The following is a 14400-nucleotide window of genomic DNA, read 5'->3' on the forward strand; positions in this document are numbered from 1 at the left end:
AGGCAGCATCCATGCTAAGAACCAAAACATTCTCTGCACCCTCAAATCACCCCATCCTGTTTCCTACTGCTCAGAAGCACCCCATCATGCTGAGATTTCTGTCCAGCATTCCTCTGCTTTAAAAAAAAAAAAAAAAAAACTTAAGTTTTATGATCATCAATGTATTTTTTCCACACAATATATTAATAACTTTGCTTTTTAAAAATTTTTAATATCAAGCCACTGGGACTTGCATATTTCTTTTAACACATTCCTCAGGTCCCTCCATTTCCTCTGCGGGTTAGTGTTTTACAGGTAAATGCGCTGTTGCTGACCTGCCGGGTCTCCAGCTGATGGGGTTTTCCCTGCAGGTAGTAACAGTGCTGCTGCAGCTTCGGTCTTCCTCATGACACTTGTCACTATCTGATATTGTCCCTTAATTTATCTGCCAGTGCTGTCCTCTGTATTCCTATTGATACTGCTTGCTGTTTGATAGTATGCCTTTCCTTGTTTACTGCTCCATGAGGGCTTTGCTTGTTCACTTTGCATCCAGAAAGCTCAGAAGGGTCTAGTACCTACTAGATGCTTAATAATTATTCACTCACTAGAGGAATGTATGGAAGGTCTTTGGTCAGTTCACCTGTGTACCCCTGGGAGGGACCAGGAGAGGAAGGAGGTTCCTACCAATCTGAGTATCACTGTTTCTGAGAGGAGAGTCAACTGAGGAGAAGCGTCAGGCACACCGGGGGCACAGCCCTCCAGGGCTCCTCATCTGCCATCCTGAGCAACCAGAACAAGTAGCTAAAGGGGAGCTGGTGGGGGGTTCAGCAGGAGGGAACCTACATCCAGGGTTTAGTAAGCAGAGAAGACACACGCTGGGACTAGGAGAGTCCTGCTGGGAAGAGAACCTGCTGGAAGGCTCCTGGCCTGACCACCTGAGAATTGGTTCTGATAAGGATAGAGTCTTACCTGAGCCCAGCTGCCCTCCTCACTGTCCTAGCAGGAACAAGTGCAGCATGTCAGGGAAACAGGCAAAGTCAAGAAACTGTAGCTCCTTCCCCAGGCCCCACTAAAGACGGGGAGGAGATGCCCCAGTAGCGGGTGGATACCTGGGGAAAGCTTACGGGATGGTGAGGAGAGGGCAGCAGGATGGTGCATGTGGCCGTGTTTGTGGTGAGCCGGGAGCAAACATGTATAGCAAAAAACCTGCTTCCATGCCTCCCAGGCTTGGCTAGGTGCCCAGCAAGATGCCAACTCCCCCAACCTTCCCGGTTCCTCCACCAAGGGTCAAAATCAAGGTCAGGGCTTGGGCCCATAGCAGGGTAAAGCACTCTCCTGCCCAGCTCTTCTCCACTGCAGCGTTTCAGGGGCCGTGAGTAAGCTCATGATCCCCAGGAGACCCTACACAGACACTGACTACTCCCAGTCTCACCCCTTCCCCAGAACACTCTGCCCTGTGAAGAGAACCCAGGATAACAACCCTGGTCGGCTGCCAGCCCCTCGGCCTCCCACAGCCTTCCTCTCGTTCTCCTGGGAGCCGTCCACCCTTCCCCAGAGCCAGGGCCAAGGGCCAGACTCACTGTTTTGGTGGACGTTGCCAGAGTTTCCATCTCCTCATGGGTGACCCAGACATTCCCAGAAGACTGCAGGGAGAAAGCCTGGTTAGTCCTGGGTAGGGAGGGCAGTGTCCTGGGATCCCCAGAAGGCCTGGAAGCCCAAGGGCAAGAACAGAGCTCCTTCCCCTGAGTCCTCTGTATGCTCAGCCCAGAGCTCTGCACAGTGCCAACTCTGAACAACCTGACAGCAGCGTGGGTACCATGGTAACCTCACTGCTTGCACAGTGTGTGGCACGTAGAAAGTGCTCAACAATGACGTTTCGCCCTGGGGGTCCATGGAGTAGTCTGCACTCTTGTGTTGAGGTTAGAGGACAGGACAAAATTCATAAATGCCCTATTGCCTCTATTTTCCCCAACCTGGCAATAACACAGAACCCCAAAGTCCCCTCCCAGAGATGAGAAATTTTTGTCAGGCAGGGATAGAGAAATGGAGCCATGAGTAGTATGTGGCAGGCAGGGAACCAGGCTGACTGGATTCTCTTAGAACCAATGTCGAACCCTCCTAAAGACCAGGGAGAACATTGTGTGGGGATGGAAGTGAAGGGCTCAGTGCTCCCATCTTTCTGAAGACCAATGGGAGACTGTGGCAACACTATTCCAGGCTTTCTGTAAATGTCCTGGGTGAGGGGAGCCACTCACAGTCCTGGAGGTAGGTGGAGCTGAGGGGCTAGTCAGTGACACCATCTCCTGGATGGCCAGCCGGAGCTTGAGCCGGTGCAGGGCATTGCTGATGCCGATCTCCCGCTGGATCTCTGTGTCCGACAGGGCAGACATGATGGCACCACTCTTGACATTGGCCCGGCAGGCTGCCACGTACCAGGCAGGCATCCCTACCCATAGCTGCAGACATGGGACACAGCATGGGGTGGGGGCAATAATTCAGTCTCTTCCCCACGACCTGAGCCCACTGCCAAGACTTTGGCCATACCAAGCAAGGGTCAAAGGCTAGGCCTCGTTCATGGTCTTGGTGTAGCCAACACAGAGCACAGGAACTCAGGAGTGTGGAGATGACTATCATCAAACCCTCTTTCCCATATTTCAGATTACCCCACTACATTTAGAGGACACCTATAAAGTTGCTTAATTAATTTGAGTCTTTATAGGTATCCTATATAGGATGATGGGACCAGATGGGGGTTAAAAATTGGAGCCTGGGAAGGTGAAGGGATTTTCTTTGCATGGCTCCTGAAGCAGCCTATAGGAAGAGTCGAATTGCCTGTGGCCTGAGTAATTGGTCCCTCTTATCCAAACTCAAAGTAGCATCAATTCTGTCCTTCAAAGTGCCCTGGGCATTTGTGGGGGAGAGGCAGTAGATGCTTGGCGTGGCACATGCACACTGAACAGGAGAGACACATGCTGGGAAAGCTGCAGGAACACCACCTGCTGCCAGGAGTCTCATCCCACCCCACACTATCTTCCCTCCAGACCCCAGAGCAGGTGCCCTCAGCCAGGCTCACCTCCAGCCAGGAGACCACAGTGGGGCCATCCCACTGGGCAAAGGGCATTCCTTTCCTGCGGGCATCCTCAAGCAGCTGGTGTCTTGTAAAAGGAGGAACAAAAGACTCAACCAGGCTGACTCCTGGGGACCACTGAGGCGGGTCAAGAGTTGGGACTCCCACTACCCCTGCTCCCCACCATGAAGGCACAAGGTCTCTTTATGCCTGCAGCAATGTGACACCAAGAAGTGGGGCGAGAACACCTCTCCATGCCAAGAGGGCAAGGGCTCTCACTGTGCCCATGACCTGACACCTACTGACTCAGGCATTTCAAGCTGCCCTGCCAAGACCCATGGGTCCCAGGTCACTCTCCCGAAGTCCCCTTGCCTCCTTCTCCCTGGGATTACTCTAAGAACCTCTCCCAACTCAGGACAGCCCCTGATGTGCCCACAGATGGCCAACTCAGCTCAGGGAGGGCCATGCTGGGCTCCAGCTCCCAGAGCTCAGCCCCATGGTAGCTTAGGGGAAGGAAAGTGAGCGGGGCCCAGGCAAAGCCCAGCTTGTGGCTCTTACTTCTTCTTCAGTCGCCGGTCCTTCTCTGCCTGGGTCCCCAGCTTGGCAGGTACCATGGGTTCCTGCAGACTGAGCTCGGAGTCTGTTAGCATAACTGGAAGGGAAGAGATGGGTGTGTCGGCAGGCCCTCTGCCTCTCCTCCCTTGGCCTGGGCTGGGGGTTGCAGAACAGAAGCAGCAGGAGGCTCCTCAGTATAGGTCAGCCCATGCGGGTCTGATGGGACCCCACGTTATTCCTGGAGCCTCCACCCAACGCCTCTGCATACAGGCAGTTCTGGAGTGGGACTGGGTGAATCATTCCCATCCAACGTGGTATCCCCTTGGGAGCCTCAACCCTGGGAGTGACCTTCAGCCAGCAGGACCAAAGTTGTCCCACCCTAGAATCCTACACAAAACCTATCCACTCTCCAAGCTAAGATGCAACGCAAACCCAGAGAGCAGATGCGAGCTGCCTATGAGGCTCAGAGAGGATTATTTTGGCTTGGGTCAGGGTGGGGAAACTGGCCCAGAGAGCTCTGTCTCCCAACCTTTCTCTGAGCACACTGGCTTACACAAACTGCTCTGCCTTCTACTGAGGACCTCCTGAATTCCGCTACAATACTGATGGCAAAAGGCAGCATCTCAGAATTCAGTGAAGTCCTGGTCACCCCACGGTGCACATGGGCAGCAGGTACAGGTTATCTAGAAACCAGTCTGAGTTGCTGTCTTGGGTTTAGGTGCCAACACCATATGGGGAACAAGAAATCATGATATTTTTTTGCACCAAACACCTCCGCCACTTATCAGACCTTCCTGCTTCCCTGCTGGCTCCACAGTTCCCCTCACTGGAGGATGGGGAGGAGGGTGCTCTACCTCATCCCCACATCCGCAACAGAGGTACCCACCTCCCGCTCCTCCACCTCCGCCTCCTCAGCCAGCTAGCTGTGTTCTGATTCACACCTTCCTGGGGTGAGGGAAGGTCTAATTATGCATTTGGGTTCAAAGGTTTCTTTCCTCTAGATGATCAAGTTCCTCCCCTGCACGAAATGCATCCATTTCATGTGCCTCCAGGGAACTTCTCACCCCTTGAACAGGCCCAGGAGCTGGCCCAGAGGCTGTCCATTCTCTCCTCCCGCCCTCCTCCTCCACTCTGGGCATATGTCGGGGGTACGGAACTCTCACCCACACGGCCTCCTCTCCTCAGACTGCACCCCTCTGCTGTACACACACCTCTGCTGCATTTGGCTAATTCCTGTGAGCCTTCAAGCTTCAGCTCGGGACTGCCGAGCAGAGGAAGCCGTTCCTGCCATCGCCCACTCCACCACTAGCTGCAAGTGCCTGAAACATCTCCACCATTATACTGGTTTGGAATCATCTTGTTATTTTTTTTTCTTTTTCATCAGACATGGGGTTCCTTGAGGAATGAGCTATGGCTCCAACCCCCTGTACTATGCCATACAAGAGTTTTCAACAAGTCAGGCACAGTGGCGCACACCTGTAATCCCAGCAGCTCAAGAGGCTGAGGCAGGAGGATCATGAGTTCGAAGCCAGCCTCAGCAATTTAGTAAGGCCCTAAGCAACTCAGTGAGACCCTGTCTCTAAATAAAATATAAAAAGGGCTGGGGATGTGGCTTCATGTTTAAGTGCCCCTGGGTTCAATCCCCAGTATGAAAAAAAAGAGTTGAGTTCTCAAATGTTTGAACAAATGACTGAAGAGATGATGGAAAGAAAAGGAGGGAGGGAAGGTAAAGAAGAAAGGAAAAATAAAAAGAATGGGGGGCAGGGAGGAGGAAAGTGAACACTTATTATGTACCTACCAGACGCCAAGCATGAACAAGAGCTTTGGGCCACCACAGCGGTGACAAAAGCCCCACCCTTGCCCAAGCACTTTCTTGAACTCAATGTCTACAAAGTCATAATTAGGCGTTTTCATATTCTGAGTCCTGAGAGATGTACCAGAAATAAGTGCTAATCAAGAACTGACTCTTCTGAAGAAAGCCCTAAGACATGTCCCCTAAAAACCCCAAACAGTCCGTCACAAAACCTCGAGGTGGAAGAAAGCACAGTAGTCCAGTCTTTCACTGGATATGGGAATCCAAGGTGGATGCCAATGCCTGACACTTCTGGGCGCAGGAGCTCACCCCCCCATGAGGCAATCCATCCCAGCGCGAAATGGCTCACAGAAAAGTGCAGTTTCTCTGGAGCTCAAATCTGCCTGCCTGCAGCTTCCACCCACTGGCCCTTGGAGGCAGAGAAGGCCGCGTGTGAGCGCGCCCTCCAGCTCCTGACTCCCCCCATGCCCACCCAGCCCTCTGCTACAAAGGGGGCAGAGACCATGGCCTGTGGCTCCATCCCGACTCAGCTGGATCAGCCTGCCCTTCTCCTTCTTCCCAAACAGGCGGCCAATGGACGACTTGATGCCCTTGCGCTTGGCGCCCTTGTGCAAGGAGTCCTGGCTGCTGTTGCTGCTGCTGGGGTTGCTGCCCTGATCCTCCAAGGCACTACAGGATGACAGCCAGGAGGGGGTGGAATAAGAAGAAACATACTTAAATTACAGCAAGAGAGATGGGAGTTAGACCTCAGGAAGAACTTAAGTGTCAGTGTTGGGGTGGGGGCAATGGGGTATGATCAGCGCAGGTGACCAAGGGAGACATGGAAACGCCTTTCCTGATGGCGTTTCAAAGAGAAGACAGTTGAGCACCTAGAACAGGTAAGATGCAGTCCCTTCAGAGGCAGAGGGAGGAAATGAGATGACCTTGGGGACAGAGAGGCTAGAGGTAGGGCCTGGTTCACTTACCTTTTGCCTTCTTCCTGGCTCAGGGCTGGGTGGCCAAGCTTCTCTAGCCGCAGCGTCCTGGGTGAGGAAGGAGGAGAAGTCTCACATTTTATGGTGGCTTTATCCTCTCGGTTCTCTTCCCGAGACACTGGCGACTGAACAGACAGTGGAGCCGTCAGGGGATAGAGGGAGAGATCTGGGGCCTGCCTACCCAGCCCTGACAAGGCAGAGGAGCAGAGAGAGACCGAGAGGCAGAGAAACGGAGGAGACACGCAGTAGGAAGACCCTGCAGCCCCTCAAGTTCAAATTTGGACCCCAGGGCCCTGGGGGAGAAGCCAAAAGGAAAGGGCCTGGGAGCAATTAACCCAGTAGTACCTGGGTCACTGGGCAGCACTCACCAGCAGCTTCCTCCGATGCTTTCTTAAGTCACTGGGCTGGAAGAGAGAGTGAGGATGAGCTCGGGCTCAACCCCGGCTGCCCTACAGCCCACCCCAAGGGGAACCCAAAGGTCCTAGGATGAGAACATAGAATTCAGCACTTCACACAGGCCTGGAGAGAATATCACCGCAGAAAAAGCAGGCCTGGAAAAAGAAGTCAAGCCAGGCACGGTGGCACATGCCTATAATCCCAGGGCCTCAGGAGGCTGAGGCAGGAGGATTGCAAGTTCAAAACCAGATTCAGCCACTTAGCAAGGCCCTAAGCAACTCAATGAGACCCTGTCTCTAAATAAAATATAAAAAGGGCTAAGAATGTGACTCAGTGGTTAAGTACCCCTGAGTTCAATCCCTGGTACCAAAAAAATGGTCATCTCTGGAAGAGAGACGTGGTGTAGGCTGTGGGTGAGATTCTTAAGCTTCTGTGCTCATCCAAGGAAGAGGGTAAGAAAGTTATTTAAAAAGCCCTTTCCTAACCCAGAAAGACATGTTGGTGGCCTAACACACAGGGCCCGCACCCATCAAGGGAAGAAGATGCCACACCCATAACTAGGAGGGAGCCAGCCATTCCTTATAAACTCCCCCAAGACAGAGTCATGTGAGGCAGAGCTGTTCATCATCTGCCTAAAGACTCACCAGGGTCATGACCCCCATCCGGTCCAGGTCCTGGGCAGCGCTGCGGGAGGTGAGCTTCGGTGTGGAGCGGCCGCTGAGTGGAGGGGATGCACTGGCCAGAGACAAGGCAGTCAGAGAGGTGGGGATAGAACCACGCTTGCGCAGCTGTGTCAAGTTTAAGGCCTCCATACTGCCGCTGGTTACTCGTGTCTCAATCTCTTCTGCCCGGAGCTCCGTGGACTCCTTCTCTTCCTGGATCATCCTGGAAGACAGGCAAAGGGGAACCTGGCCAAGAGCCCCAGCAAGAAGCAGCAGGAGGTGGTGCCAGGCGCTGCCCACACTCGCCACCCCAGGCCCCCACACACGGCAATGCCTAAGGGCGCCCTGTTGTTTCTAGCATTGTTCGGATATACAAGGTCTGGAACTCAGAAACATTTCTCTCTCTTGTTAGCTGGCCTGTGTCCTCAGTTTAACAAAAGTAATTGCAGAGGAGGGAAGTAATTTGGTCCTTGAAACACAAAGTACAAATTCTTTTTTTTTTTTTTTTTTTTTTTTTTTTTTGGTTACTAAGTATTGAGCCCAGGGCACTCAACCACTGACACCCTCAGCCCTTTTAATTTTTTGTTTTGGGACGAGGTCTTGCTAAACTGCTTAGGGTCTCACTAAGTGGCTGAGGCTGGCTTTGAACTTGCGATCCTCCTGCCTCAGCCTCCTGAGCCACTGGGATACAGGCATATGCCACCATGCCTGGCAAAGTCCAAATTCTTAACCTACTACTAACTACAGAGGTGACCTCAGGCCAGGCACTTTGCTCTAAATGCCTCAGTTTCCCAACATATGCAATGTCTGGAGTGGGTCTTAGTAGTTCCCAGATGCAGGACTTTTAATTGATGCCTGATGGGTGCTGGCCCCCAATGTTTTTTCCCTGTTCCATGAAAAAACAAGAAAAATAATGATAACGGTTTGTGTGTACATGGAAAGTACTCAGTGAGGAACACGCGCATACACATGCTGGAGATGCCAACTGTCCTTTAAGGAAAAGGACATGTCTTTATTCTGAATGTACATCTTTTCCACTCTAGGTATGTTAAAATGTCCCTTTTATTTTTCAGAATGGATTCGATGGTGAATGGCAGTTATCTGTCTTTAATGATTTACTTTGCAAAGCAAAATGATGGCAGTTCCCAGTTGCTGTGGTGGGAGGGGCGGGTGTCTTCCCTGTAACTGTGAAATCCAAAAGTCTAGGAGCCATTGACTAGGTGACCTCAGTAGCCTGGAGAGTTACACACTCTGGTTCAGATTTTCCCTTGCTATTTGTCATTAACATTAATAAGTTCACGAAAAAGGCAGGATCAAGGGATAGTCTTGACAACTGTCCCTGCTACCAGTTCCTGTTTGATGCCTCATTAGGGACAGGAGCAAGGTACAGTAGACTGAGTTTCAACTTCAGTTTGAATCTCGGCTCTGCCACTTACTGTGGGGCTTTGGGGAAGTCATGTAACCTCTGAGTTTCTGTTCCCTTGTCTATAAAACAAAGATCATGCTACCTACCTCAGGGACTAGGCTAAGACTGACAGTAATGTTCGCAAAGCTCTCTCACCCTGAGATGGCTTCAGTAGTGGAGGCTACAGTCTTAGAGATCAGGATGAATACCAGGACTACCACTCCTCACCCCCAAACCCAGCCACTTCACCAGATGGACACTTGAGAATCAGACTTCCCTTTTGGGTAAATGCTAGACCAGAACCTTGTCTGATGCCCTACAGAAGGTGCCTAAACTGGCACTAAGATGCAGTTGTAAGTCATGTGAACTTTTTCTGGCATTGCCCAAACACAAAGAAAAGGGCTGTCTTCCTTGAAAGCACCTCCCAGGCCTTCTCCCCTGCCCCAACCTGATCTCCTCGTTGATGGCATCCAGCTGCTCCTGCAGCATCATGGCCAGGGTCTGGGCATCTGAATGGCCACCAGGCGAGACAACATCAACGGAGCCCACCAAAGCCCCTGGCTCATCTTCATCCACATCAGAGATCTCGGGGTCACTGTCAAAGGCAGGAGTGGCTGTGGAGGCCAACAACCCAGGCAGTGGAGATGACTCCCAGTCCTTTGCAAAGGAAGAAGATAAAGAAGTGGTAATGACACCCCAGAGAGCTGAGGAGCAGGACCCTCCCCACTGCCACTGGGCAGGACTGGCATCTCCTGGGAGCTTGTTAGAAATGCAGAATCTCAGGCCCCATTGCCACACCTACTGATTCAAAATCTGCATTTTAACAAGATTCCCAGATGATTTGTTTGCATATGAAAGTCTAAGAGATTCTGCTCTAACTCAAGGATCTTGCAAACAGAGTGATTAAGAAGAATAGAGAAAGAGTAGCCTTGCTTCGAATCTTGATTCCACCAAATACTAGCTGTGCAACCATGGGAAAATTGTGAAGCCTCTCTCTGCCTCGGTTTTTTCATTGGTAAAACAGGACAGTAACAGTACCGAACTCACAGGTGTTTGTGAGGCTTAAAATGAGGAAATAGGGTCTGACACAAAGTAGGCACTATAGAAAGGTCACTAGTTTCTATTCATAAAAACTGTGACTAATTCAGGGACTGAGACAAGGCCAAGCAGACCTGATTATCTCATGTCTCCCATAATTTCAGCCCATCGCAGGATCCTGTGGACAACCTCAAGAGGTGGTGACTTTTCAGAAATCATCCACAAACCTCTTCATCAGACAAAGGCCCAGAAGAGGGGAGAGCACAGGAATGGACTAGAAGAGCCAGAAGAGGTGCAGGAGATAAGAAAGGGTGCCAGGGACAGAGGGGCTCTAACACAGCCTCTAGGACCCAGGTCCCCCAAATCCCCTGAGGACTCCTGTTCAAGCTCCTGCTGCCTTTAGTCAGAGCCTCTGGGCAGCTGCTGTGTTCACAGAAGAGTAAAGGAGTGAGACACAGGTGCTCTCATGCTGCCAACAGACTAGGGCCTTAAGGGCAGGGATGTGTCTTCCCCCTGGACTAGGAGTTCCCTCCTCCTCCATCTGCATCTTCTAGTGCCCCAGAGCATGGAGAGGAAACATGACTAACAATGAGGACTGGGCCCGAAAGATGACATCAGCCCTTCTGTCCCTTCTCTTTCCTCATCCCCACCTCGTCTCCCTAGGCCAACTCAGCAGGAACCCATCACTGCTTCTCAGAAAACTCCAGGTGCCACTCCCAGTGCCAGCTGACCTATATCATCCCTCCCTCACCTCCCTGTAAACTACATCTTTGTCTCAGGAAGCCGGCCAATTCCACCTTGCCCCTGCAGCCCCCTCCCTAGCCACCAGACACACACGCCTGCACACCCAGGCACACGCACACATGCTTCAGTGGGGCCTCAGGGACTGGCTGGCTGCCTTCCAGCCCCTACCTCTTGCCCACCAGGAGGCCGAGGCAAGGGGGGTCACAGCTGTTGCAGTTGACAATGGCCCCAACCCCAGGGTTGCAGCTGTCACTGAAATCGGGGAGGGCAGGGGAGAGGATTTGCACCACACGCCAGCCGTCCGTGAAACTGGAGCCAGGCACACGGCCAAACTGACCCCAAATTCCCCAGGAGACCCACACACACACTCACCCCGCCACCCCCTCACCTTGGCCGAATCTTCCCTCAGTGCGGAGTAGCGGCGATGCAGAGCCGGGGGCACGTGGGTGGTTGTGCTCAGGGAGAACCGCACGTCCGCTGCGCTGCCCATGTGCGACCTTGAGTGGTGAAAGAAAACAGAAATGACAGGTCCTGAGGACTGGGAGCCCCAGCTTGCACGCACGGGGCTCAAAGAGTCAGGGATCTTCACCCTAGAGGAGTCTTAACAGGACATAAAGCTATCAGAAATATTTGAAGGGCTGTCATGTGAGCCCAAGATGAGACTTATTCTCTGATGCTCCAGGGGTCAGAATGACCCATGGGAGAAAATTCTAGGGAGTGGTTTTCCATTTAGCCTAAGAAGGATCTTCTCATAGCAAGAGTTGGTTTACAATGCTTTTAAAAAATTGAGCTCCCCATCAGAGAGGTATTCAAGTGTGCGTTCTCTGATTTTCTGCCAAGAACAGTACAAGGCTCCGGGCACTGGGCACTGGGAAAGGATGGACAAGATGATCTCTGAGGTCTTTAACTATGATGGTCTTTGTTCTGTGGTCTTCTCCTCAGCAACTTTCCTCAGGTTTCCCAATAATCTGGACTGAGTTCCTGGCTAAAATTCAACCCAGTCACATCCCCACCCTATCCCCAGGAAGCTTTGGGAGGCCCTGATTATATCAGAGACACTATCTAGAAACCACTTCGACTGCCCCAAAGGTCTATCCGAACCTGAGATTTTAGGGTCCCAGTGACAATCTCAGGAGTGTCAAGAAGCCTTCCTGTGATGCTTCTTCTCTATACCTCCCAGATCGGGGCCCTTGAGAGAAAGCAATGCAAAGGGGCCATGAGAGCCTACAGACTGTACAGGTAGCTGGAGTGAGAGGGAGCACCTGCCTAGCCTCCTCTTCTCCTCAGCAACTGAGCCCCATTCTGTGATAGATATTCTAAGTCAAAGCCAAGAATTCCCAGCCAGTAAGGAAAACAAGCAGTGGCAAATGGTTTGGCCTATCTGGGCCAAGTCTTATTAATTGAATTGGTCAATCTACAGGAAGAAACCCAGCTATCATTATAAGTCTCTGTTCCTTGCTCCTCTTCATACCCCTATACAGGTACAGTAATTCCTAATGAACTTGAAGTTGGTACTTGAGTATCTACCAACCCGGGGTTCCCACAGGCCTCTCCTCTCAAGCGCAACATTCCTGTCCCTAATTCAAGCACTGCCCCCCATACATATATCCCTTAACATTTCCTCATAGTAGCTGATCCCTGATATACAAGAACATGGACAGAAGGGAACCTTAAACTTTGAGGGCCCCTTTCACTTCAGTCTCCTTGATCTTCTCTGGGCTGAGAATTGAGGACAGGTTTGTGGCCTGAGTTCAATGCCAAGTGCTTCACGAAATGTGGAGAAAAATCCAGAGGTAAAAGTTCTTACAATGTTTTCAGATAAAGGGATGCCACAACCATGAGTAACAGGGCACATCGGCTTCCAGCAGGAAGGAGTTTTTGTTGCCTCATTCCCAGTCTCTCCAAATGCTTTTTGCTTACCGCCTCCTATCTGAACTCAGCTGGTTCCTAACTCTCAAACAGCAATCCTAAAGATGGCATCTCAGAACAAGAGTGAGTGGCACTCTCTACCAGTGGACCCTGTGGAGCTTGGGAGAGCATGGAACTTAGGCAGACACCTCTCAAGGCATACTCTCTGTTGAGGATGCAAGAAGTGTCCCATGGCCCATGGCCCAAGACAAAAGGAAAGGAGTATCATCTGATTCTTATCTCTGCACCCTTCAGAGGACAGGTGTGCCCCTTCTAAATACCCAAGTGATGAGGTGTCTCTGACCAACTTCTCTGAGCTTCAGTGTCCCACCCTGAATAGGAGGAGGACCCTGAGGTCCTGGGCAGTCTTTTGGTTGGGGGAAGTCTCCTTCCTCAGGGGCCAAGCAGGACCCCATCCCAGCACGCCCCACCTCACACACTCCAGTACCTGGAGTGGATGCCATCCACAAATGGCCCCCCTCGACCCTTCAGCTGGTCCACCTCTTGGCGCAGCTTCTCAATCTCTTCAGACAGGCGGCCCTGTGCCAGGCAGACCCAGGGTGGGGTGGGGGCCAGGGAGGGGCAGAGAGGGGAGAGTGGGAATCAGAGAGGGACAAAAAGGACAGCAGAATGCCCTGCAAAGTCCAAAGTCAGGGGCCCCAGGCCAGGACCCAGATCACCAAAGAGAAGAGGAACAACTGGAAAGTAAGCAGAAGATGGCAGAGGGGCCAGGCAGGAGAAGGTTGTTTGGGGAAGGTCTCTACTGGAATAAGCCAGCTGATTGCTTACCATCACACGAAGCATGGCAAACCAGGCAGAGAACCCAGGTGCCTTCTGCACATTGCTGAGGCAGGGACAATAGCCAATCTTCCCAGAGTCACCTGACTCTTACCAGGGTTTGAGGGTCCCACCAAATTCTTTGGTTAAGCCATTCACTGGGCCCTGACTCTGCTGCCCATCCTATGTCCTATGCTTCTGGCATGTTTCTCTTTTACCTCTGGGTAGTGGTGTATCTACTGAATTGGGACGATATAACGTAATGCACATGAACTAACACAGAAGCTAACACAATGTTGGGTATCAGAGCTTGTACTTTCCTCCCAGCGACTGGAGCCCTCTAGGCTGGGTGGGCTGGCCCCGCAGCTGGGTACCTTGTGGTGGTGCTGCTCCTCGATCTGACGCTGGGAGCTCTCCAACTCCTGGATCAGCGTGTTCTGGGGAAAAACAGCTGTGAGCAGGGACCTTTGCCTCGCCAGTTCCCTGCTCTGGTTCAGGCCAGAGCCTTCCCTCCCAGCCCGGGCCGACCCTCCAGGCCTGCTTTCCCAACCCACCTCTCCAGCCCGCCCTCCCCAGCGGGAAAAGCTCCCAGCTTCCCCAGCTTCAGTAAAGGTAGCACTCATGGGCCCCAGCCCCGCCCCTCACTAGCCTCTCGCATCCCAAAACCCCGCCCTCCAGGCCGGTCCCGCCCCGCCCCTGCTCTGGGCTCGACACGCCCCTCCGAGTAGCCCCGCCCCCCGCGCCCCTAGCCCCTGCACCTTCTCCTCCAGGGCGGCCATGCGCTCCTTGAGATGGAGCTGCAGGCGCTCGTTCGACTCGCTAAGCAGCCTGTCCACGGTGTCTGACAGCCGCTTGTTGTGGTCCTCGTTCATCTTCTCCCGCTGGCGCACCTGCACAGCCGGGCCGCCTTGCACAAGGCCACCTCAGGGCCTGGTCGACGCCGCCCTCCTCGGGAATCACCCGTTCCCGCTTTACCTGCTTCACCTGTCCCCTTCTTGTCCCCTGTTCTCCATCCTCCCAGAGCCTCTCAACCACCTCCTCCCCCAGCTGTGGGCTTCTCCCACCCCTGTGTGGCTCTTTCA

General features: G+C 52.6%; 1 protein-coding gene across 4 annotated transcripts in view; it reads right to left on the minus strand.

The window, feature by feature from the left end:
- The window catches only part of Ppfia4 (PTPRF interacting protein alpha 4), a 48306-nt gene that overhangs the window by 14574 nt on the left and 19332 nt on the right, over positions 1-14400 (minus strand). For 2 of the 4 annotated variants that reach the window (XM_047520319.1, XM_047520318.1), the window contains exons 11-24: positions 14077-14208; positions 13693-13755; positions 12990-13081; positions 11022-11130; positions 9300-9508; positions 7429-7669; positions 6757-6792; positions 6380-6513; positions 5917-6083; positions 3605-3698; positions 3053-3134; positions 2235-2435; positions 1560-1622; positions 949-975 (exon numbers count right to left, since the gene is read on the minus strand). In XM_047520319.1, the coding sequence (XP_047376275.1) occupies positions 949-975; positions 1560-1622; positions 2235-2435; positions 3053-3134; positions 3605-3698; positions 5917-6083; positions 6380-6513; positions 6757-6792; positions 7429-7669; positions 9300-9508; positions 11022-11130; positions 12990-13081; positions 13693-13755; positions 14077-14208 (1650 nt within the window). The remainder of the gene's footprint in view (positions 1-948; positions 976-1559; positions 1623-2234; positions 2436-3052; positions 3135-3604; positions 3699-5916; positions 6084-6379; positions 6514-6756; positions 6793-7428; positions 7670-9299; positions 9509-11021; positions 11131-12989; positions 13082-13692; positions 13756-14076; positions 14209-14400) is intronic. The other 2 variants (XM_047520321.1, XM_047520320.1) reach the window with 1 other exon arrangement.

This window comes from Sciurus carolinensis, chromosome 12 (assembly GCF_902686445.1).
Source record: "Sciurus carolinensis chromosome 12, mSciCar1.2, whole genome shotgun sequence".
NCBI classification, from domain to species: Eukaryota; Metazoa; Chordata; class Mammalia; order Rodentia; family Sciuridae; genus Sciurus; species Sciurus carolinensis.